We start from the raw sequence: 24,807 nt of genomic DNA, 5'->3' as shown, positions 1-24,807 counted from the left end.
ACTTCTAGTCAGACCACATACTTGGTCTGATACAATTTGAGTGCTTTGTTGTCTCTTTCCCTCAGTGTTTTTGAGCCAGTTTGTTTTTTCTCACTGAGCAATAGTTTGAGGGCTGATAATTTCAGTTTATAGTCATTTTTTCCTGTAGCCCAAGGACATGGAAAGTGAAAAAAACAAGAATTTAGGAACCTGAGTTGTAGTGTTCAATATTCATACCAAGATTCATTCCACCTCATAGGTTGCATCCCATTCCCTTTAAGGCATTTTTATCTGTTCACCAGTGTATGGAGTTTCCATAATCAGAATCAATCCTGTTGTTCCATTCACCACCTGGAGAAAAAAAAAACAAAATTAGGATTGTTAGTCTATTTGCTTCTCCTCCAATGTGGGGTTACTTGTGAGGATTCTCAGGCTCTTTTGCATCCCCAGCACAACTGGGGGAAGAGGCCGTGTTGGGTTAGGAACCCTGCCATGTTGTAGAAGCCACTCTGCTCCCGACCCTTTCCTGGGCCACAGCATTTTGCAATTTAGAACATTTGTATGTAGCCCTTCCTTATTTGGTTGCCTCCGTGAAATTCTGTGGGCAGTTTTTCTTTTGACCATTTATTTTTCTTTTTTCTGTATTTGCAGCTGCTACCAATACCAAAGTAGAAGCTCCCTTCTGCAGCTCTCTGACTTGCTGCTTTATGTTTGTCCCTGGATTCTCTTTCTATTTCCCCAGCATGGGTGTTCCCTGAGGGGCTGCCTTCCTGTGAACATAAAGATGGCAGTTCACAAGCCAAGGAGAGAGACCGCAAATAGTTCCTTCAGCCCTCAGAAGGAACCAACCCTACAACACTTGATTTTAGACTTCTAGCATCCAGAACTGTGAGACAATAAATTTCTGTTACTTTTTTTTTTTTTTTTTTTTTTTTTAAATCATTTCCTTTTCTTTTTTTGCAGTATTTGAAGCTCCTACCAGGCAGCTTCCTTCTGCACCTTTCTGGCTGTTGCTTCTTTACATTTGTGTCAGCTGCTCTTCCTGATTCCTAAACATGGATGTCCCCTGAGTGCTGCCCTTTGCCATGTCTCCTTCTATATTATTTCTGACAGAGATTTAATCTGCTCCCATGACAATGATTGCCTCTTTTTATTGGTAACCCTGGCCTTAATCCTGGGCTCTGATTCTGGATTTTTCTTCAAGTTGAGTGAACATCTTCACTTTGGTGTATTAGTTTGCTACAACTGCTGTAATAAAGTGCCATAAACTAGGTAGTTTGAGCAACAGATATTTATTACCTCATGGTTCTGAAGATGAGAAGTCTGAAATCCAAATGTTGGTAGGGTTGGTTCTCTCTGAGGGCTTTGAGGAAAGGATCTGTTCAGGCCTCTCCCTTTGCTTATAGGTGGGTGCTCTTCCTGTGTGCATGTCTGTGTCTAAATTTCCCCTTTTTATAAAGACCCCAGTCATAGTGAATTAGGGACCACCTAATGACCTCATTATAATTTGATGACTTCTGGAAAGACTCTTTCTCCAAATAAGGTCACATCCTGAAGAACTGGAGGTTAGGACTTTAACATACAATGTTGGGAAGGCACAGTTCAATCCATAACACTTGAATATTTACTCATATCACACATATTTCCTGCTACATGCCAGGCGTTGGTCTAGGCCCTGGGAATATGGACGTGATGAGGCTCAGTCTCTTTCCTCTTCATGAGTAGAAAAGATAAGAATAGATTTGCAATACTATATACAGGAAGTGCTCTCATAGATAGAGATTCCTTTGAGGATCCCTTAGTGGCACACCCAGCCCTGACTGGCAGAATCAAGAATGACATCTCAGAGGAAGTGATGCTTATGCTGGATCCTTCCCAGTAGGATGCAATACTGGCTTATGCTGGATCCTTCCCAATAGATGCAATACTGTGTAATTGCTCTCCCTGCTTTTAAACCACACCCTTAGTTACCCAGCCCTGGATTCCACCACCCAGACAATCTTTTCAAAGCACCATGTTAAGACATTTCTCAGTTGAGAAACCTGTAATGACTCCTCATGGTCAACAGAACTAACTCTAAAAAAATTATTTAGCCTGGCTGGCCTTTGGTTCCTCCCGAATCAGGTGCCACACTGTAATCTACTTCTCCTGTCTTGATCTTCCTATTGTTTCCATCCTTAGCCCTGTATGTTACCAAGTTGTAGTAACACACATTTTGGAGACACATCTGCAACTTTCCATAATCTCATGAAGCCAGGATTTTTGTTTTGTTTCCTACGGTATCATTGTCACCTAAAAAAGTGTTTGGCCTATAACATATACTTCAGAATACTGGTCGAATAAACAAATGAATTTTCTCTACTTGCAATGCAGGCCTCTCCTTTCTCTCAGCTGTGCACATTTTTGCCCTATTGAAATTTTATTCTCAAGGCTCAGCTCATGTATGCTTTCCTCCATTATGCCTTTCTTCTAGGTCACATGTGGATACAGATGTGACTCTTCATTCCTAAAGACTTTTGCAGTCTGTGTGAACTGTTTGCATGCCCCTGCATTCTGCTTCGCATTGTAGAAATCTGAGTAGGTGTCTTTTACCTGCCAGATTCAGTTGTTTGAATTTAGGAACCATATTTTAAAAATAATATTGTGTCTTGCTTAGCACTTTCTTGCACAATAATAGATGCCTAAAAGTTAATTTGTGTTTGAAGAGAAAATGAATGGGAGGAGTATTTTGTATTTGTTTCAAAAAAGTGGGGAAGAAGGCCTAAGAAATGGAGCATTTGGTCTGTCCCTCTTGCTTTCCCTTATTTTTCTGAGTTTACAACATTTTTAAATTCATTCAGCAGATATTTATTAAGCCCTTGTTCTATTCAAGACTAGGACTATTCAAGTCCTAGCACTTAAATTACAAACAAGAATTAAACTGCCTTTGGGGTACTTATCACTTCTTCTGATAGAGAGACTTCCCAGTTGGTCCCAGTGGTCACTATCATCTGTACAGTTTTTAAGATGCTTTTCTTTACTCACATTTATTCATCCCAGAGTCTAGGCTCTTTGCACATGTTGAGGCTGCCTGAGAGTAGGGCCCTTGTCTTTATCCTCCCATTCTGCACTGCCTAGCACTGAGCTTATACCTGATGGCGACTTCAGTGGGTCCTTTATTTCCCCTAAAGATTCTCTGACTCTTTTCTAAGTTTGCCCTGTCTCTCCAATTATAGAATGATGAGTTAGGACCAGAGACTTCAGAAGGATACTGATTGCTCTGCTTAGATTCAGAGGCCCTCTATTATCAATAAGAGTAAAAATAAGCGCAATTAAGTAGCACAATGTTTAGCACTCGTGCTAAGGTTTTTACGTGAATTGTGTTTTCTAGTGGGGCCTGTTGCTATATCATTGGCTTCTAGGACTCCTTCATTTCTTACAAGTTGTCATGTTAACATGTTGAGGTTGGTGAGTGAACATCTAGTTTGTTTGCCTCTGCTCAAACTCAAGAGTCATGATTATACTGAAGAGCTTGTGCCAAACAGAAATGCAATCTGAATTACTTTGGTGGGTCATGCACATATATTATCTTTTCTAGAGCCATTTAATTCTTAATAAATCCCTTTATGAAGGGAAAATGAGGAAGTGAAAATTGAGATGAAATAATGGAGTAGTAGGGAGTGGAAAGGATGGTAAAAATACTTGTTTTGAGGTTCTGTTTGACGTGGAAATGACTGCTCTTAAACTTGATTGAAAGACAGGCCTGAGTTAATTCATATAGAAAATGTGGCAATATGTTCTATTATGTCATTGTTATTGGGGGATGGGAAACATCTATTTTATTTAAATATGTTGTATACCCATCAGAACAACATGAGTTCATGGAAGTGATATAACAACAATTACAAGTAATAGCCCAACCCTATGCTGTCTGTGTTTATAGGTTTATAGTGTTATCTGTATCAGAGAGACAATGGCACAAGATACTTCTAAATAGCAGGTATATAATTCACTAACAAGTCTTATATGGTGTTGCAAAGTATGTTTATCAGGTATACTTAACATATTCACTTATTAATCATGCTTTGTTTAAACAAAAATCAAGATTAGTTTATCCTGAGCACCTATCAGCAGGAAAGGTAGAGATCACCTGGATAGGCTCAGGCTGTCAGCTTCAGTTTATACTTGAAATGACACTGCAGAGTAATCTCTGTGTCATGGCTACAGCCAACATTGTCTCTCAACCTTCCTTCTTCCATGTGAGCTAACCACTCTTCTTCCTTATTCTGGGATTCTCCTTTCTCCCTGAGGTCATGTGCTTCCCCTTGTGACTTGTGGGATGGGATGGGACTGTAAATATAATGTAGATTAACCAAGAAATCACTGCAGTCCCAGTGTTTTTTTTTTTTTTTTCAGTGCTTGGTTTAAATGTTGGCATGTGATGCAATTCTGGGAAGGGACATTTAAGGGCCTCTGGAGGAGCATTGAGAAGGATTTTGAAGCTCCTAAAAAGAGACACAAAGAAAGTTCTCTTTCACTGCTCTAAATAAAGGTGTATGAGAATGTGCTATTTGGAAGGGTTGCTACTGTCTTTTTCCATAAAAATGACAAAAGAGAATTTTGCCAACTCAGGAGAACTGCCGTATCTTTGGACTTCTTATACTATGAGAAAACATATCCCCTTACTGGTTAAGCCATTTTGAGTTTTCTGTTACTTGCAGATGAAAGCATCTTCCCTGATTCTGTAACATTGCCATTTGAAAAATAGAAAGTTAGGTGTTTAATAGGTGAAGAAAATTTCTTCATCAATTTCGTTTGCCTAAATTACAAGGCTTATGGTCTAATTTTCTGTAATTTACTAAGATATAAGATATAGTAGTGATTTTCTCTTTCACAGATACTTAGGAACTTCAAGCAGTCATCCCAGATATAAAAGGTTAGTTTACATCCTGGATATATGTGCTGATTCAAAGATCTGTCCCCATATTTCACATCTCTTGTGAGTTCTTTTGAAATCCCAGATTAATCTTTTCCAGCATTGATTGCACCTCCTATTCCTGCCCTTCTTGACCCAGATGCCTTATTGTTCCTAAGTGACCTTTAACTGAATCCTTTGTCACGTACTTTATGCCTGTTGCTCATGTTGTCATGGGTGTCGTCATGTCTGAGAATGATTTATGAAGCATTAAGAAAAGATTCTCTAACCTGGCCCATCAGAATTTTCCCAAATATTAACTGAATCCAAATCTCTCTCTGGGTGATTCTGATTTTCAACCAGGTTTAAGAACCACTGACATAAGGGATATAAAAGAAAAATTGTACTGACCCAATCCCATACCTAAAGTAAATGGTTTCAAATCTCACTTGACAAACTCACAAGTCTGTATTAGAGTCCTCCAGAGGGACAGAACCAATAGGATATATGTATATATATATAAAAGAGAGTTTATTAGGGAGAAATGGCTCACAGGGCAAAGTCTCAACAATAGGCCATCTGCAAGCTGGAGAAAGAGAGAGAAGCTAGTAGTGTGACTCAGTCCAAGTTCAAAAGCCTCAAAACTAGGGAAGCCAACAGTGCAGCCCTCAGTCTGAGGCCAAAGGCCTGAGAGCCCCTGAGAGGCCACTGGTGCAAGTTCCCAGAGTCCGAAGGCCAAAGAGCCTGGAATCTGACATTCAAGGGCAGGAGGAGATGGAGCAAGCGTCCTACAAGGGAAGAAAGACTGAACAGACTCAGCAAGCTGCTTATCCTTCCTTCTGCTCGCTTTGTTCTAGTTTCTTCATTTTTTTTTCCTTTTTTTTTGAGACAGGATCTTGTTCTGTCATCCAGGCTGGAGTGCAGTGGCACAAGCATGACTCACTGCAGCCTTGACCTCCCGGGCTCAAGCCATCGTCCTGCCTTAGCCTCCTGTATTGCTGAAACCACAGGTGTGTGCCACCATGCCTGGCTAATTTTTTAATTTTTTTGTAGAGATGGGGGCTCACTTTGTTGCCCATGCTGGTCTTCAACTCCTGGGCTCAAGTGATCCCCTTGCCTTGGCCTCCCAAAGTGCTGGGATTACGGATGTGAGCCACCACACCTGGTACTCTTTAGGGTTTTCTAGTTGTAAGACCCTATTGGCTGCAAGGAGACACATTAACTTCTTCCTTTCTGATTTGGATGCCTTTTTATTTCTTTTTTGCATAATTGCTGTGGCTAGATCCTCCAGTACAGTCAGCCCTTCACATCTGTGGGGGATTGGTTACAGGACCCTATACCAAAATCCGAGATTCCTCTAGTCCAGGCCAGGCATAGTGGCTCATGCCTATAATCTGAGCACTTTGGGAGGACAAGGTGGGAGGATCACCTGAGCCCAGGAGTTTGAGACCAGCCCGGGCAACACAGTAAGACACCCATCTCTACAAAAAATAAAAAATTAGCCAGGCATTGTGGCATATGCCTGTAGTCCCAGCTCCTCGGGAGGCTATAGTGGGAGAATTTCCTTAGCCCAGGAGATCAAGGCTGCAGTGAGTCATGATCATGCCACTGCACTCTAGCCTTGGTGACAAAATGAGACCCTGTCTCCAAATAAATAAATAAATAAGTAAAACATTTTTAAAGATTAGAATGCTTAATGCTGTAGTACAGTTGACCTTCCATAACTGAGGATTCCACATCCACCAACAGTGGATTGAAAATATGTACAATTGGCCCTCTGATTCCATGGATGCAGAACCCATGAATATGGAGGGAAGACTACTATGTTGAATAGAAGTGGTGAGGGCACAACAAAGAGGTCATTCAAACACGCAGTGAGATGGTTGCCACCTGCAAGCCGAGAGAAGAGACTTCAGAATGAGACCTTATCTTGCTGGCACCTTGATCGTAAACTTCCGGCCTCTAGAACTGTGAGAAATAAATTTCTATTTTTTAAAACAAACAACAAAAAAAGTGGTGAGAGTGGGCATCCTTGTCTTGATCTTAGAGGAAAAGCTTTCAACTCTTTACTGCTGAGTATTACGTTAGCTTTTTATATATGGCCTTTATTGTTTTGAGGTTTCTTCTAAACTGAGTTCATTGAGTTTTTATTATAAAAGGATGCTGAATTTTGTCAAATGCTCTTTTTGCATTGATTGGAATGATTATGTGGTTTTTGTCTTCCATTTTATTAATGTGGTATATCACATTTATTGATTTGCATTTGTTGAACCATCCTTGTATCCTAGGGATGAATCCCACTTGATCATAGTGAATGATCCTTTTTGTGTGCTACTGAATTTGATTTGCTGGTATTATCTTGAGGATTTTTGCCTGTATGTTCATCAAGGGTATTGACCTGAAGTTTTCTTTTTTTGTAGTGTCCTTGTCTGGTTTTGGTATCTGGGTAATGCTGACCTTATGAAATGAGTTCAGAAGTATTCCCTCCTCTTCATTTTTTTTTCGAAGAGTTTGAGAAGAATCACTATTAGTTATTCTTTTTTTTTTTTTTTTTTTTTTGAGATGGAGTTTCGAGCCCAGGCTGGAGTGCAATAGCATGATCTCAGCTCACCACAACCTCCGCCTCCCAGGTTCAAGTGATTCTCCTGCCTCAGCCTCCTGAGTAGCTGGGATTACAGGCATGCGCCACCATGCCTGGCTAATTTTGTATTTTTAGTAGAGACGGGGTTTCTCTATGTTGGCCAGGCTGGTCTCGAACTCCTGACCTCAGGTGATCCGCCCGCCTTGGCCTCCCAAAGTGCTGGGATTACAGGCGTGAGCCACCACGCCCAGTCTGTTAGTTATTCTTTAAATGTTTGGTAGAATTTAACAGTGAAGTTATCAGGTCCTGGAGTTTTATTTTATGGGAGGTTTTTGATTACTGACTTGATCTCCTTACCCACTGTTGGTCTGTTTAGATTTTCTCCTGCTTCATGATTCAATCCTGGAAGGTTATATGTTTCTAGGAGTGTATCCATTTATTCTGGGATATGTCGGTGTATCATTTTTCACAGTAGTTCTTATGATCCTTTGCATTTCTGTGGTCTCAGTTGCAATGTCTCTTCTTTCATTTCCAATTTTATTTATTAATATTCTTTTTTTTTCCTTTGTGCAGCTAAAGGTTTGTCAATTTTGTTGAATTTTTAGATAACCAGCTCTTAGTTTTGTTGATCTTTTGTTTTTCTAGTCTTTATTTCCTTTATTTCTCCTCTAATCTATATTATTTTCTTGCTTCTGTTGACTTTGTTTTTCTTTTTCTAGTTTCTTGAAGTGTAATGTTAATTATTTATTTGAAGTTTTTTTTCTTTTCTATTATAGGCATTTAAACTTCCCTCTTAGAACTGCTTTTGTGGCATCCCATAAGTTCTGGTAAGTTGTGTTTTCATTTTCATTTGTCTCAATATTTTTAAATTTCCCTTTTGATTTCTTTTTTGACCATGAGTTGTTCAGGTGCATGTTGCTTACTTTCCATGTATTTGTGAATTTTCCAGTTTTCTTCCTGTTATCGATTTGTAGTTTCACACCATTGTGATAAGAAAAGATGCTTGATATGATTTCAGTCATCTTAAATTTGGTAAAACTTGTTTTGTGGCTCAGTATATCATCTGTCATGGAGAATGTTCTGTGTACACTTAAGGAGAATGTGTATCTTGCTGTTGTTGGATAGAACGTTCAGCACATGTCTGTTAGGTTCATTTAGTCTAACGCGTACTTCAAGTTCAATGTTTCGTTATTTATTTTATGTCTTCGTGATTTATGCAATGTTGAAAGTAGGATATTAAAGTCCCCTACTATTATTGTATTGTAGTCCCTCTCTCCTTTCAGATCTATTAATCTTTGTGTTATTTTTGGTGCTACTATGTTGGGTACATATGTATTTATAATTGTTATATTCTCTTGATGAATTGACCCCTTTATCACCATATAATGATCTTATCTCTTGTGACAGTTTTTGACTTAAAGTCTATTTGGCCTGATGTAAGAAAATAATTTTTTTTACAGCTTTATTTTTATTTCAAACTTTTATTCCTTGAGGTGGTAGAAAACTATTTTAGTCAATTTTAATCTCTAAGCACCTCCCCTCCACCCTCAGCAAGTTAAAAAAGCTTATGTAGTATCAAGGTAATTGAGAGGAGGAGCCCTTTAATCCTCCATGTTCTCTGTCTACATTGCCATCCTTTGAGGTATCCAGGGTCCCATCAGGTCTTTGGCCACTTGTGCTTGCAGATCTGAAGAGATATATGTTGTTTCTACTTTTATGACTCCTTCATTTTCTATGGCTCTTCTGCAATACTTCCGTAAACCCAGAAAATCTGAAAGGTTTCTCAGTTAATTTTGAAACTTTATTTGCCAAGGTTGAGGACATGCACCTGTGATACAGCCTCAGGAGGTCCTGACAACATGTGCGCAAGGTGGTCGGGGCACAGCGTAGTTTTATACATTTTAGGGAGACATGAGACATCAATCAGTGTATGTAAGAAGTACATTGGTTCGGTGTGGAAAGGCGGGACAACTCAAAGCAAAGGCAGGAAGACTCGAAGCAGGGAGGGGGCTTCCAGGTCACAGATAGGCGAGAGACAAAGGGTTGCTTGCATTCTTTTGAGTTTCTGATTAACCTTTACAAAAGAGGCAATCAGGTATGCATTTATCTCAGTGATAACTTTGAAAAGAATTGGGGGCAGGTTTGCCCTAAGCAGTTCCCAGCTGCTTTTTCCGTTTAGTGACTTTGGGGGCCCAAGAGATTTTCCTTTCACACACTTCCATGCCTATTGGGGATGCTCAGAAGTCCTTGTACTGCTCCTGCACCAGACTGGAGCAAAAGAAACTTTCAGTGGCTGCCTAAAGTCCCATTGGCCACTTGTCCCGGCTCTGCCCAGGCAATAGTGCCTGACGTCTCCTGCTCTTGCCTCCTGTTATCCTACCTGGCACTTCCTCAGGGCTTTCTCTCTGGGATCTGTACTAACTCCTTTCCTCGGACTCTCTTTCCCTCAAGCCTGAAAGATGCTTTTCTGTGCCAGGAGGCGTGGGCACCTCTTGTCTCTGCCCTATGTTCTGTATGGCTAAGTGCCTAAGCTTTTGTAACCCAAAAGCTAAGATAAAACTTTCTTTGCTTTCTGCTGTTCTCTTTTATTTCCAAGGCAGTGTGAACAACCTATTCAGTGGAGAGAAATGGCAAAAAGAGAATGGAGGGTGATAAATAAAATACCAAGGAGAAATGTGGGTTAATATACATGAGCCATCAAAACAAAACACAAAATCCTGTGTAGTAGGTGGAATGGACATGTATTTTTGCTTCTGTAATGTATGTGTGTATAGTGTGTATATATTGCCACATACACACATGCGTATGTGTTATAATTAACAAATTTGAAAATTTGTCATTTGAAATAATTTTTCACTGAGGCTGTTCCACATTCTAGGTTTGCTTCCTTTTAATTGGAGTTATAATAAGTGACAATTCCAGCAGATAAACTATTCTGCTGGAATATATACATCTAAATGAGTGTTTCCTCAAAAATATTCACCTCAGACTACTATATATCTTTTCCACTAATATTGCCATAGCCCCAGACATTTCCTAAGTTGTTTTTGGAATTGTTCTTGTTTTATAAACCATAAGCTGAAAATGTGCGTAGTAAATTACTTTTTCATTAAACCCAGCTCTATTCCCCACCCTTTCCCACCTCATTGATAAAAATACAGCTCCACTTGATCCATTTGCCTCTAAACCAACCTTAACTTTTGATTAGTTATGAACTTGTTGTATAGAAGCAGTAGGCAAAGATTTTTCCTCCTTTAAAACCATTTAAATGAAATTCTGAAAAACTCTGAAGTTGATTTTTAAAGAAAAGCTCAAAATGTTTTGATGACTGTATCACTCACACAAATGTGTAACTGCAAAAGTGATTACGCTGAAGCAAACTTTTATTTGAATGAATGCATGTTGGTAGCTTCCTTTAGAACAATAGTTCTCAACTTGGGAGGATTTTGCCCCACAGGGGACATTTGGCAATTTTTGGAAATGTTTTTGATCATCTCAACTGGGGAGGACTTGTTCCTGGCACTCGTGGATGGAAGCCGAGTTGTGGTTCTAAACATCCTACAATAATCAGGACACTTCCCCACAACTAAGAATTGTCTGTCCCCAAATATCAATACTGTCGAGGTTGAGAAATCCTGCTTTAAACAAATATTTACTTTATAGCCATCCCTCATGTTTTAATATACTTCAGAGCCTCACAGCCTCTTTGAGATTTTGTTTCTGCTAAAGTATAAAGGATGGGAACGAGAGTGAGGAACCAGTTCCAATGAGAAAACAGATGAGGAAGGAAATACTAGGAAATGTGTAGGTTAATATCTAGGTGGAAGTTTCCCTAGCAACCTTTGAATTCTTACTAAGAAGTTTATTACTTATCTCAGGGATTTTTCCTGCCAAAGATGGTAGGAGCAGAGACTTGGGGCCTCTGATTTTCTAGGGTCATAACCCAGAGAGAGACTGTCTATGCAGTACTGTTACCGTGCGTGGATCTTTGTTCTTAAAGCTCCCAAGATGGTGGCGGGCCGCTCCCAAGATGGCGGCAAGCCTTTTATTCTCTGACCTGGGGTTCTTGGCCTCACAGATTCCAAGGAATGGAACCTTGGGCCATGCAGTGAGTGTTATAGCTCTTTTAGAAGCCATGGGTCACAGAAGAGAACCGTGGAACCTAGCGACTAGTGTTCAGCTTGGTTAGGATGAACCTGGGCACTTAGCCATGCAGGAACAATGGTGAGCCTCTGGCCCCATCGGGAGTGGCAATGGGCGCCTCACTGGATCAGAAGCACAGCGGACACCCTGCCGGATCCGGAGGGTTGGAAGTCAGCGGCAAGTCTCCGACCTCGGCATTCAGCAGTGGTGGATGGTGAGCGAAAGTTCAGCTTGAGCCAGAACAAACATGGACCAGAAGAGTGTGCAGTTGCAAGATTTAATAGAGTGAAAACGGAGCTCCCATACAACAGGAGGGTACCCAAAGGGGTTGCTGCTCCCTGCTGGAATGCCTGGGGTTTATATCCCAGTCATTGTCCCTCCCCCTGTGCTCTCAGGTGATATATGATTTGACTATTTCTTTACCTCCTGCTTTTAGCCTAATTTGTATTTTAGTGAGCCCTCTTTACTACCTGATCGGTTGGGTGTGAGCTGAGTTACAAGCCCCATGTTTAAAGGCAGGTGCGGTGACCTTCCCCAGTTAGGCTTAGGAATTCTTAGTCGGCCTAGGAAGTCCAGCTAGTCCTGTCTCTCAGTACCTTCCTCTCGGGGAGGCTTTCACCACCCTGTGTGGGGAGGCTTTCACCACCCTGTGGGCTGTGATCCCACTGCCCCATTGTGACTCACATCTGTACTTCCCTGTCCCGATCTAATTAGTCACAGTTAGCTGCCTTTGCCTTTTTATTCTCCACGCTGCTTTTGCTCAACAGCTTCTGCATTTGAAGGCATGTTTTGATCCGTTCTTTATTAAGCATTTATTATTTCTGCAGAATAGCTTGATTTGCCCTGTACCCTTCTCCTCCCTTACTCTGTACAAGGGTAAAGTTTCAAACACCCCATCTGCCATATGAGGCCAGACAAAGCTTCCCATAGGAAGGTTAGCTGTTTGGTTTTTACCCTGCAGTCCCCAATTCCACCATAGAGCTCCATCCCTATGTTGGTACCTTCCTGCAGTTCATTTCAGTGTGTGGTCCCTTGAGCAGCATCTGTGGCTAGCCAGTTCTATTCTTCCAGGTTTGTCCCTGATATCTGATTCCTAAAGCAGAGATAAGTGGGGAGGCCAGAACCTCCCAAACATCAAAAGAGAAAGAGAAAACCATATGGCTGTGTTCCTGGATTAAAGGTATGCCCTAGAAAGCCATGTGCTGGTTCTACCACTCCTTTCCCTCAGGTACAGTGTCTCCAATGTCTGTTGCAGAATTAGAATAAATCTCTACATTTGAAAGTCTACCTGGAAATGGTTGGCCATGATTTCTGGGCTCTTGTCTGGTGCTTCCCACCGCAAGCACCTCTGAGGTCCCATCCTCATCTGAGTGAATTCCAGCAAGATGCTCTCCCAGAGTTCTGCCTTCTGATCACTGTTGAAATAGACTTAGGCAAAAAGGACAAAGTGACCAGGTGCCCAGGCACACTGTGTATGTTCTGGTGTTAGGTCTACATCATGCTAACGTAGGCAGCTTGTGGCTCTGAGTAGTTTCCAGGTAGGTTGCCCTATGGGAAGGGATTTGTGCTCTACGAAGAAGGCGCATTTCTCATGTTTGAACCTGACATCTTTAATTTGGGTCTAAAGAGGCAAATTAAGTCACTTCGTTACCAAATGACCGAGTTGTCATGTGATACTATCAAAATCAAGGAGCAGTATTCATGGGGCAGTTGCAGATGTGGGGCAATGAAACACCAGCACCAGTACTCATGAGTGAGCTCCTGTTTACTCTACTCCTGCCATACATTTTTCAGGCCTTTGGAGGCAGGCTGGGCTCTGACTGTGAGCCTTAGCTATTCCTCTGAAGTATCTCTCTTGTTTCTTCCACCCTTAATGGAGGGGTGGTGATTTTTCTACTGCCTTATAATCTAAGGTAGCCCCAAATTCTGGGCCACTGCTTTCTTGTGATTACCTTCCTCTCAACCTCTCAGTGTCTTCATTGCTGAGCTCTGATCTCTAACAACTGCTAAAAATATAGTCAGGTAGTGTTATGGTACAATACTTCTTTTTTTAGTGTAATTTCTTGTTTTTCACCATCATGGGCCCCAGGACTTGGATATTGTATGCAGCTGGCACCTCTTTATTGTAGTCTTACAAGTAGATCATTTCAGACAAGTCCTCTGAGAGTCCTCCCAGAAAAACGACAAGGATCTCTTTCTTCTGTCCTCTGCTGCTCACTTTGTAGGAGGTCCACATCCCCTTAGCAGCAGGATAAGATATTACCCTTGTTTAGAGTTTTAAGTCTCTGCTTCATTTCTTGGGTATCAGGAGTGTGTCAGATTAAAGTTCTTGAACTTTAATGTTTCCAGGGCTCTGTGGATTCTACCCCCAAACCCAAATCTAGTTCCTCTACTTGATTTTACTTTAAGCAGCAACATGTCATCCTGATATTTGGTGCCTGCTAGCTTAGGGCAGTGTTGAGCTAGCGCTTTGAAGATGCTGGAGTTCAGTCTCATGAGTCCATTTTTCTCCCCATGGCTTCCAGGTCTGGGCAAAAAAAAATTGTAGCAGTATTATCCTATTTATGAATTACCACTCTTCCTTTGAGAAATTGCATGTTCATGTTACCCAAATATGAGATGAGTTTCTGAACCTCTGTGGCATAACACCAACCTCTTTAACTACTGCATTGAGAGGTACAGTGGGTGCTTGTCCAAAAACAAACTGAACACCAAAGCTTCCTGTGACCCGTCTTGAAGGGCCTCCCACTCCTCAAACTCTTGATAGTATCTCTTCAGTCTTCTCATAATAGCTCAAGCAATTAACCAACTCCCTGCTCCAGCTCTCTGCTCCATGAAAAGTTTGTGTGGACCATGTTGAGACTATGGGGCACCTCCACTAAACTTAGGCCAGCCATGGTCAGACCTGGGATGAGGCAGGGATGCATCAAGGGGATAGGTTTGTAGATCATTTTTAGTCTTCTCTATCCAGTTCTCTTGTGCTCAATAGTCTGGTGAGCTTCATTCATACAAGAGCCTTGATTTTTAAGCCATTGCCAGGTCTGAACTTCTTTGCCATCAAATAGTCTAAATTGTCTTTTCGGGTCCTGGTTCTGCTGTTAACTAAAGGATATCTCTACTACCTATACACCTATACCACATGGAGTACATTCCTCCCTCTGATTTTTTTTAGAGATGGGGTCTTGCTGTGTTGCCCAGGCTCAAGCAGTCCTCCCACCTCAGCCTCTCAGGTAGCTGGAACTACAGGCACAAGCCACCATGCCAGGCTTGCCTCCTATCTTTATGTGCCCATTGTCTAGTAATCAAGTGCCCATGATGAGTCATGGTAAAAGAAGGCAAAGATATGTCTGGGTCTAGTCTAGGGGTATCACTATACCTGCAATATAATTCAGTTGTTAACAGTTTCCTAAACCAGTCAGTCCCTACAATGTAACATTGGCATCCAGTCCATCACTCTCAGCTCATAAGGAAATTCTCAGTAGTTTGTGTTCAGTTCCAACAAGGTAAGGGGGATCAGGTTTTTCTGTTGTGCCCCATCCCTGTGCAATTGTGGATGTTCCTTCTCTTCTGGTGGGGCCATAAATAGTAAAGACTATGGACAGGACAACAGATTATCTACAAGCAGTGGATTAGTGAGAGAGGAGTCCACACTCCAAAAAGCTGTGGTTACTGGATCTTTTTCATAACTCTGTAGTCCTTCATCTCCTGGTGGCTTTGATGACATCTACTCCTGCCTCATCCAGTTTGGGTTCTTCCTCTGTCTGCCTTTCCTCCTTCCTTCGTCTTAGTCTTGTGTAGTTTTTGGGATTGGAGAAACCAGCTTTCTTGGCTGCCTGTGAATATTTCTGACCTGCATTAGAGTGTGGTTTCTTTGAGTCTTTGTGCTTCGGTGAGGACTGGGGAGGGGAAAATGGCCTATGTGGAAGTAGTGAAAGAAGAAGAGGAAAAAATCACACAGAAACAGAATAATACTTTGAATTGTAACCCTGCCTCATGGCTTGTAAAACTAGAATATTTCACTCTGATTCTGAATAACTTAACGAGCATTATTTCAGTACTTTAATTTTGAGAGTAATGGGTCAAGGGCTGGTATATCAGTGGTTAAGGTGAGGGGGAAATGTAGCTTTTTGTGTGGTCTAAAACACTCATACTAAGACAATTGGAAGACACAAAGGGAAGAATCATACAATCTGTTATATGCTAGCTCTTAAAGTAAAAGTAGTAGAGTTTTTTGTAGATTTGTTCCATAAACTGCCATTTAACTGTACCAGGTAATGAGATGGCCAGATGTTTTCCTATTAAATTGGCACAACTTAAAAAATATATTTTAGATTTAGGGGGTATATGTGCAGGTTTCTTACAAGGGTATAGTGTGTGATGCTGAGATTTGGGCTTCTATTACCTTTGTCACCCATATAGTGAACATAGTACCTATAGGAAGTTTTACAGACTGCATCCTCCTCTCTCCTTTCCTCTTCCTCCTCCCCCATTTTGAAGTCCCCAGTGTCTAGTCTTTATGTCTGTATGTACCCATAAATTGGCACAATTTCTCTCTTTAAATGATAAATGGCTGATTTTGGCTGGGTGCGGTTGCTCACGCCTGTAATCCCAGCACTTTGGGAGGAGGCTGAGGCAGGTGGACTGCTTGAGCCCAAGGAGTTTGAGACCAGCCTGAGCAACATAGTGAAACCCATCTCTACAAAAAGTAAAACAATTAGGTAGGCATGGTGGCATGCTTTGGTAATCCCAGCTACTTGGGAGGCTGAGACAGGAGGATTGCTTGAGCCTGGGCAGTTGACGCTGCAGTGAGCGAAGCTCTCTAAGTGCACTCCAGTCTGGGTGACAGAGCCAGACCCTGTCTCAGAAAAAAACAAAACAAAACCAAAAAAACAAACCAAAAAAACCACCCTAAAACTAAAACAAAAGGATAAGTTTGATTGAATGCTCATTTAAAAAAAATCAGATTCTGTGCTACAAACCTTACAAATATATATGATTTAATATGGTTCTCAAAACAACTCTATGAGTTGGTTTCTTTTATCTTGGTGGGTAATTAATGGAATTCCCATTTTACAGATTAGGAAATTGAGCTGTAATTTTGCTGGAGTCACACAGCTATTAAATGGTGGGATTGAAAAACTAAGGTTGTTGTGAGCCCAGAGCCCCTGCTCACAACCCCACATTACACCTTTGCTATAGAGATGAGAGATGATTTTTTAGGAAAATAAAGAGTCCAGAGCGACTCTGGCAAGACCCTGGCATCACCACAGCCAGTCTTGAGTCTGAACTCCACTGAGAAGACTGAGTGTACCAATACAGAGGCCATGCTGACATGCCTTCCTGGACTTGGAGAAATCCTCTGGAGGGGATGAACTCTTAAAGAATTTAGACAAAATTTCTATTTTGGGTGTATCTGCATATGTGTATTTGTGTATGGGTTTTTAAGTAGGAATGTTCCAGTAAAGGTACAGCTGATTTTATTCTTTATTTTTAGATAGGTAAAATATCCATATGAGCCACAAAACAACAGTATAAAATCTTTCTTCCATTCCTTCAGCCCAGTTTGTACCCCATTCCCTTTTTCATGTCTACCTCTTAAGAGTTCCTTTTATACAACTGTGAGTAAATGTAAAATTATATTCATATGCCTTTTCTCCTTTTATATACAAGGTCATCATTTTTAAATTTTGTACTTTCTTTGTTTTTTTCTTTTCTTTTCTTATCGAGGTACTGTCTTGCTCTTGTCGCCCAGGCTGGAGTGCAATGGCGCCATCTTGGCTCACTGCAACCTCTGCCTCCCAGGTTCAAGCGATTCCCCTGCCTCAGCCTCCTGAGTAGCTGGAATTACAGGCGCCTGCCACCATGCCCGGCTAATTTTTGTATTTTTATGGAGACAGGGTTTCACTGTGTTGGCCAGGCTAGTCTCGAACTCCTGATCTCAGATGATCTGCCCACCTCAGCCTCCCAAAGTGCTGGGATTAAGGACGTGAGCCACTGCGCCCAGCTCTTTGCTTTTTTCAAGTAGTGATTTATCTTGGAAATATTTCCATATCAGCACATGGAGAGGTTCTTCATTCTTATTTACAATGTCATAATATTTCGTGATGTTAAATCTGTTATCACTTATTAACCAGCTCTCTATTAGTAGACATTTGGGTTGTTTCCAGTCTTTTGCTCTTACTGATGCAATGAATAAACTTGCATATATGCCACTCTGAATATGTGTATGTATTTCTACAGAATAAGTTTCTAGAAGTAGAAATGCTGTGTTAAAAGTATGCATTTATAATTTTGACTGATAATGGCAAATTGTCCTCAATAAGAGTTACACTAATTTGTACTTCCACTAGTAACGCATGAAGAGAGAGAATTTCCCACACTCCTGCCAACACAGTTAATGGTTGTCTGGATTTTGGCCCATTTGATAAAAAATGTTTGAATTTTGGCCTATTCAATAGATAAAAAATATTGCAGATTATTTAAATATGATTAGTTAAGCAACTTTTCATATGTTTGAGTGCCACTTGTATTTCCTTTTCTGTGAACTTTGCCCATTTCCTATTGACTTAAGGTCTTTTATCAATTTCTAGCAACTTGTCATATATTAGGGAGAGTAGCCCTTGTCTATGATATGAATTGAACATATTTTTTACTGTTTGCCATTTATGATTAAATTTGTTAGCCTTCTCTTATGTCTTCTAAATTTTAGGTCTTAGTTAGTAAGGCCTTTCCCAAGGTTACAAAAGTCTTCTACTATGTCATCTAGTGATTTCATGGTTCTGTTGTTCTTACTTAAATATTTGCTTTATTTGGAGTTTATCTTGGTTTATATTATAACACTTGGATTGAACTTTTTTTTCTCAGATGGCTGTCCAGGTGTACAACACCATTTAGTGATTAATGTCTGGTAATTCAGTGCCCAATCATTGGAGATGCCACCTTTATCATATACCATATGCCATATATAATTTTATCTATACTTATGTAAATAAAATGGCTTTACTTTAGAATCCTAGAGGAAAGTCTGAATTTTCTTGTGGGAACCCTAGAGGATTTTTTTTTTTTTTTTAAGACTGAGTCTCACTCTGTTGCCCAGGCTGGACCAGGCTGGACCAGGCTGGAATGCAGTGGCACAGTCTACCACTGCAGCCTCTGCCTCCTGGGTTCAAGCAATTCTCCTGCCTCAGCCTCCTGAATAGCTGGGATTACAGGCACCCATCACCACGCCTGGCCGGTTTTTATATTTTTAGTAGAGATGGGGTTTCACCATGTTGGTCAGTCTGGTCTCCAACTCCTGACCTCAAGTGATCTGTCTGTCTCAGTCTCCCAAAGTGCTGGGATTACAGGTGTGAGCCACCGCACCCGGCCAATTTTTTAAAATCGTGGTAAAATATACCTATTATTTTTACCATTCTATATATTTTTTTCATTTAAATGGTTACCACTTTAACCATTTTTAAGTGTGAATTTCCGTGGCATTAAGTACATTTACATTGTTGTGCAGCCATCACCACCATCATCTCTAGAACTTTTTCATGTTCCCACGACGTGGCTTTGAATCAAATATACCAGTAATTTTACGACATACCATTCATTTGTAAGGTGAGCCCTGATTTTACAGATGGTAAAATACGATAAAATATACATTTTAGGTATATTTTAGTTACTAAAATATTTAGTTACTGAAATATAGTTCTCAATTTTCAAGTGTATTTAGTTTATTTCTGAACATTCTAATCTATTACATTCATTTGTTTCTCCATGTGCCAGTGCCACACTGTCTTAATTATTGCAGATTTATAATATCTTTTAATACATAATAAGGCTAGTTTCTCCTCACTGATCTTCTTTTTCAGATTTCTTTCTCCAGTTATTCTTGTCTATCTGTCTAGATAAACTAAGCAGCTTTTCTTTGGATATTATAGACCTTCCTTTCCCTCTTTCTGTTTCTATTCTACTTAAATTATAAAAATTTGCATTTAGATGACTTTATGGGGCCTGAAGATGAGCTCTAAGTCTAGGGTCAGTTTATCTTCTCCGAAAGTTTGTATCTCTTGACTTTCTTCTCCAGGGTTTCTGCTTTAGCTTTGCCACTTCAAGTGCAGTCCGTTCCTGAATTATGTTGTCAGCATAAAAGGGAGCTGCTCCTATGAAAGTTCTTAGAGTCATTTACTGCTTTTGAGTCTTGTACATAGAATATTAGTCTTTCTCAGTGATGTTAGCAGTGTCTCTAGAAGCATGGAAAATCCGAAATGTCTACAACTGCATCAGGGTTTAAAGTAATTTACAATGCATTTGCCTTCAGTGGGAGTTTGTTGTCTTGCCAGTTATTCATATTACGTTTTTAGCATTTTAAATAATGTATTACTATAAGCTTGACTTTATTTGCATTTATAGATCATAAACTCATTTGTGTTTTATTTTACTGAAGAACCCATTAAAAGAGCCAGTAAATCCTGTGGAAAATGGCCTTCAGTGATCTTACATCGAGGACTGTGCATCTTTATGATAATTGGATCAAAGATGCTGGTGAGTAACCACATTTCCTAATTGAGGTTCATCCTTTCTTTTTATGTCAGATTCTCATATTTAATAGGATTTCACTGGAACAGAATGAGAGACTTTGCAACTTAACAGTCCCTTATTACTAGTTAACAAAGAGGAAGTGCACAGGTTTCATTACAGATATGTACAAAGATGGAGCTACACAGATGTTCATTACAATGTTTACAGTAATGAAAATAGCCTAGATATCCAGTGAAGGGAACTGATCAATAAATGATGACTCATTCTAACTTAGTAGCCATTAAAAGTGATTTTGGAAGGACAGTGCTCTTCAGCTTGATTCTTCCCTAATGCTCCTGAGGGAAATTACAGTTACTGCCAACTCTTTTTTTTTTTTTTTGAGACAGAGTCTCGCTCTGTCGCCCAATCTGGAGTGCAGTGGCGCAATCTCAGCTCACTGCAACCTCCGCCTCCCGGGTTCACGCCATTCTCCTGCCTGAGCCTCCCGAGTAGCTGGGACTACAGGCGCCCACCACCACGCCTGGCTAATTTTTTGTATTTTTAGTAGAGACGGGGTTTCACTGTGTTAGGATGGTCTCGATCTCCTGACCTCGTGATCCGCCTGCCTTGGCCTCCCAAAGTGCTGGGATTATAGGCGTGAGCCACTGCGCCCGGCCACTGCCAACTCTTTTGGATGAAAGAGTTGCAGCCCCCAGGAACCTGTCAGAGGAACAGAAAAACCAGGGAATGACTGCCTGGGACACCTCTGAGTGATTCTGATATGCCTGCCTTTTACCCTTACCCATTTATTTTAAAAGTCAATGTTTCAGAAAACATTAATGCCATAGCAAGAAGTTTAAAATATGTTAAATGAAAGCAGGTTATAAAACACTCCATACATTTCTTTCCTGGGGTTTAGCCAGTTATCTCTGGGTAGTAGGATTATGGGTAATTTTTATTTCCTTAGTTATATTTGTCTACATATTTTTAACACAACAAATATGTTGTGTTGCTTTTATAACCATTTTTTAAAGTTTTAAAAGCAGAACAAAAGTAAAATTTCAAAAACAAAGAATCAGAGCATCTTAGAGCTGAGATGGATCTTAGATATCATCGAAGCTAATGCCTCATTTTACAGTTGAAGAAATGTGACCTCAAAGTCAGCGTTAGTTGATGGCAGAAAAGACTAGAACCTATGTGTTCTGGTTATTAGTTGTAGTACTCTGGTATTTAACATTTGAGTTTATTTTTGAGATACTGAGCTATACATACTCACCACCATCACTACTTTAGGTTGATTCTTACCTATCAACTAGAAATTGCAAGTCTACCAAATTCAGGAAGGAAATGCACACCTCTTGGCGCCTACCGCAGTTGAAATTATAGTCAAATTTACAATGATTTCAGCAAAGATACACTGTTTCATCATTTGCAGCTTTCTCAGCAGACTACTAAAGGCCAAATTTATCTCACTAAAAATGTTCCCAACAGTTTTTCCTTTGAGGAATGCCAAGGTTCTTTGTAAGTATCTCATAGAGAGAGAAGCTTCACTGTGGTAGGGGATACATAGTGACTATGCCTATCTTTTCTGCTTGTTTTTTTTTCTTAGTTTTCCAATATATGTAATGATACACAGAATATTCAAGTTTCTTTAGGGATCATCCTTCTCTGAAGGTTTACAGTAGTTCTCATAAAGTCAGTATTAATTTAAATACTAATATTTTCATTGCTTTTCAAAGAGAGGTGTGCCTTGCTACCTGAACTCTCACTATTTGAACTTAGGAACCAAGTAGATTTGGGTATAGTTTTTGAAATAGAGTTATTTGGAAAAACAGATCTCTTGGTATCCAATTCTTGATAGTCACTATCCCAGATACAAGAATCCAAGAGACTCAAATAATCAATATGCTAACTCAAGAGCTGAATAGATGTAGATAATGATAAATATCTATGTAGTCCTAGAAGTTAAAAATGCCTTAATATGAACTTCTTTAGAATTCCACTTCCACTTTTATCCATGGATCAACTCCTTAATTTTTATTAGGAATACCTACATTGAAATTGCTGAGTAAAATTAGATTAGATATGGAGTGGAGGCCTGACAACAGCATTGCAAACGGTGCAGGGAAGATGAGGGGAGAGAGGCAGGGAGAAGGCAAGGAATACTTGTATTTGAAGTTATGCTTATTTGAAGACTTGGGAGGGGAGAGAGGATATGGGGATTTGGAGTGAGAAGACCTAGAGTTAAGGTCTGACACTGCTGTAGCCCAGCTGGATGATCTTGAACACGTTATTTATTGGCTGTGAGTCTTTATTTCTTTATTAGCAAAACATAAGTGAGAATAGCATCTACCAGCTACCAGATAACACACATGAAAGTGCTCTGCTGTTTCAGAAGTATCCCAACATAAATAGTGGTGCTGGTTGTTACAGATGATAGATTTCATCTGAAAATACTCTTCATATAGCATATACTTAAAAATTGTTTTCTTTACATTATTTTTTTCCCAGGCATGGTCTAAAAGGGTTAAAATCTTTTGTTTTGAGATATACAGCTTTATGAAAAACCCTGTCAGGCATAACAGGAAAGTTTTTTCCTTCTACTTAGTGTAGTATTGATCTCTGAGATCCATTAGGAATCATTTTTGGCCATCTTAGTCCAGTTTTAGTTTGCTTACCCTGGAAATGTCTGAACTTATGATCAAGGGCCAAGAATTTCAAGTGTATTGTTGGCTTTAGCCCTAACCCTGAGTAGCCTGAGGAAACTTACCGATATTCATTGGTTTTCTGATTGCTAGAGAAGTAGTGGTCATGCATAGTTATTTCATGTGGAAAAATTCCACAGCTACAGAATAAAAAATGGTTTAATTAATACTTAGCTATAAGAGGATTTATTTGGATTCTTAGATGTGAAATGTGAGAGTTTGAAATAATGCTATAGTAGCATTTTGGATTATGGAGAAATGAAAAAGTTTTTAATGTTTAAAATACAGCTTTCCTTGCATTTGATTAGAAATGATGACTTTTCAGACTTAGTCATGATGCTTTTTTTTGCAAGAAGATGGTGTATGAGTAAGATTGCTGCCATTCTGAAACTTTAGTACTTCAAAAAGTACTTAAGGTACATGTTTGCTTTTCCTTCCAGCTTCTTCATTTCATTGGTACTTGGAATCTTAAAGATGTACTCTTTGAGCCAGTACCTGCTACTTAAGAAGAGAATACTCTCTTAGAAGCAGTTGATGGAAAAGCCCATTAATATTCTATGTATGTGGCATTCTGCTTTCCGTATGCTCTGTCCCTGGGACACTCTTAGAAACGAATTATTAAGCTAGTAATAAATGAGAACTTTGGTAATCACTGGGGTATAGACTGTCAGACAGCCTGCCGTCCCATCCTCTGCTTCTGTCATGGCTCTACTCATGACACTTAAACCAAATCTGATGCCTAAAAGAAGGTACATGAAACATCCCGCACCCCATTAGCCTTTTGTTTCTGGAGAAGACAGAGCACCTCATGCCTAACCCTAACTTATTCAACTTATGTAATGATACAGGGAACATTCAAGTTTCTTTAGGGGGTCATCCTTTTATGAAGGTTTATAGTAGTTCTCATAAATTCAGTATTTAACTTCAATACTAATATTTTCATTGCTTTTCAAATAGAGGTGTGCCTTGCTACCTGAACTCTCATTATTTGAGCTTAGGAACCAAGTAGCTTTGGGTGCAGTTTTTTGAAATAGAGCTGTTTGGAAGAACAGATCCCCTGCTATCCAACTTTTGCTATTCACTATCCCAAATGGGATCATAAACAGAGTCAGAATTAACTTTAACTGTCACCCAGCAGGTGCATTGATACTCCCTGTAACATGCCCACTACCTTACATGGAAGTGGACTCTCTATTCAGAAAGGTATAACTGTTGCTGAGAGAGAAGGCCAGAAAAGTGAACAATGGCCAGAGTCATGGGTGTCATCCTAATGATTTTGTATTTTATTTGCTCAGTAAGGGAGAGCTAATTTAAGCAATTTTATTTCTCAGTAAGGGAGAGCTAATTTAATCAGAGGAAGAATTTTAGGACTTGATTTTTAGAAAATGAATTTGACAATTGCATGGAAGACCAATGTAGCAGATTGGATCAGGAGGCAGTGAAACCATATAAAAGACTATTGAAGAGTACCTAGTGAGGGGTGCTGTAGCCCTAAATACAGGTGAGGAAACTTGGTCTCACACCAGACCCCTAGCTCTTAACTATGACAGTTCATCACGGTCACCAATTAACAAATTGTTGGCTGCTGACAAATTATAATTACATATATTTATGGGGTACAAAGTGATGTTGTGATATATGTATCAAATATAAAATGATTAAATCAATCTAAATAGCATATCCATCACCAAATACTTATCTTTTTGTGGTGAAAACATTTGAAATTTACTTTTTACAATTTTGAAATATACATTATTATTAGCTCTAGTTATCATGCTGTGCAATAAATCTCAAAAAGATATTTCTTCTGTTGAACTGAAACTTTGTACCCTTTGATCAACATCTCCCTATTCCCCCAGCCCCCTGGCCTCTGGTAACCACCATTCTACTCTGCTTATATAAATGTGATTATTTTAGACTCCTTTATAAGTGATAACATGTCTTGCCTTTTTGTGCCTGGTTTATCTTACTTAGCATAATGTCTTCCAAGTTCATCCGTA

The 24,807-nt window shown here is 39.8% G+C and overlaps 1 protein-coding gene across 5 annotated transcripts in view; it reads left to right on the top strand.

Annotated features, from left to right (window-relative positions):
• The window catches only part of ELOVL7 (ELOVL fatty acid elongase 7), a 99,137-nt gene that overhangs the window by 36,709 nt on the left and 37,621 nt on the right, over positions 1–24,807 (top strand). For 2 of the 5 annotated variants that reach the window (XM_054488771.1, XM_054488767.2), the window contains exons 1-2: positions 11,623–11,992; positions 20,029–20,126. In XM_054488771.1, coding sequence (XP_054344746.1) covers positions 20,063–20,126 — 64 coding nt within the window. In that variant the 5' untranslated portion in view covers positions 11,623–11,992; positions 20,029–20,062. Of the gene's footprint in view, positions 1–4,855; positions 4,895–8,230; positions 8,282–11,622; positions 11,993–20,028; positions 20,127–24,807 lie in introns of those variants that run through there. The other 3 variants (XM_063664839.1, XM_054488769.2, XM_054488768.2) reach the window with 3 other exon arrangements.

The sequence above is a fragment of the Pongo pygmaeus genome, chromosome 4 (genome assembly GCF_028885625.2).
Source record: "Pongo pygmaeus isolate AG05252 chromosome 4, NHGRI_mPonPyg2-v2.0_pri, whole genome shotgun sequence".
Lineage (NCBI taxonomy): Eukaryota > Metazoa > Chordata > Mammalia > Primates > Hominidae > Pongo > Pongo pygmaeus.
Note: the sequence above shows the minus strand (reverse complement) of the source record. Positions and strands in the feature narration are given on the sequence as shown.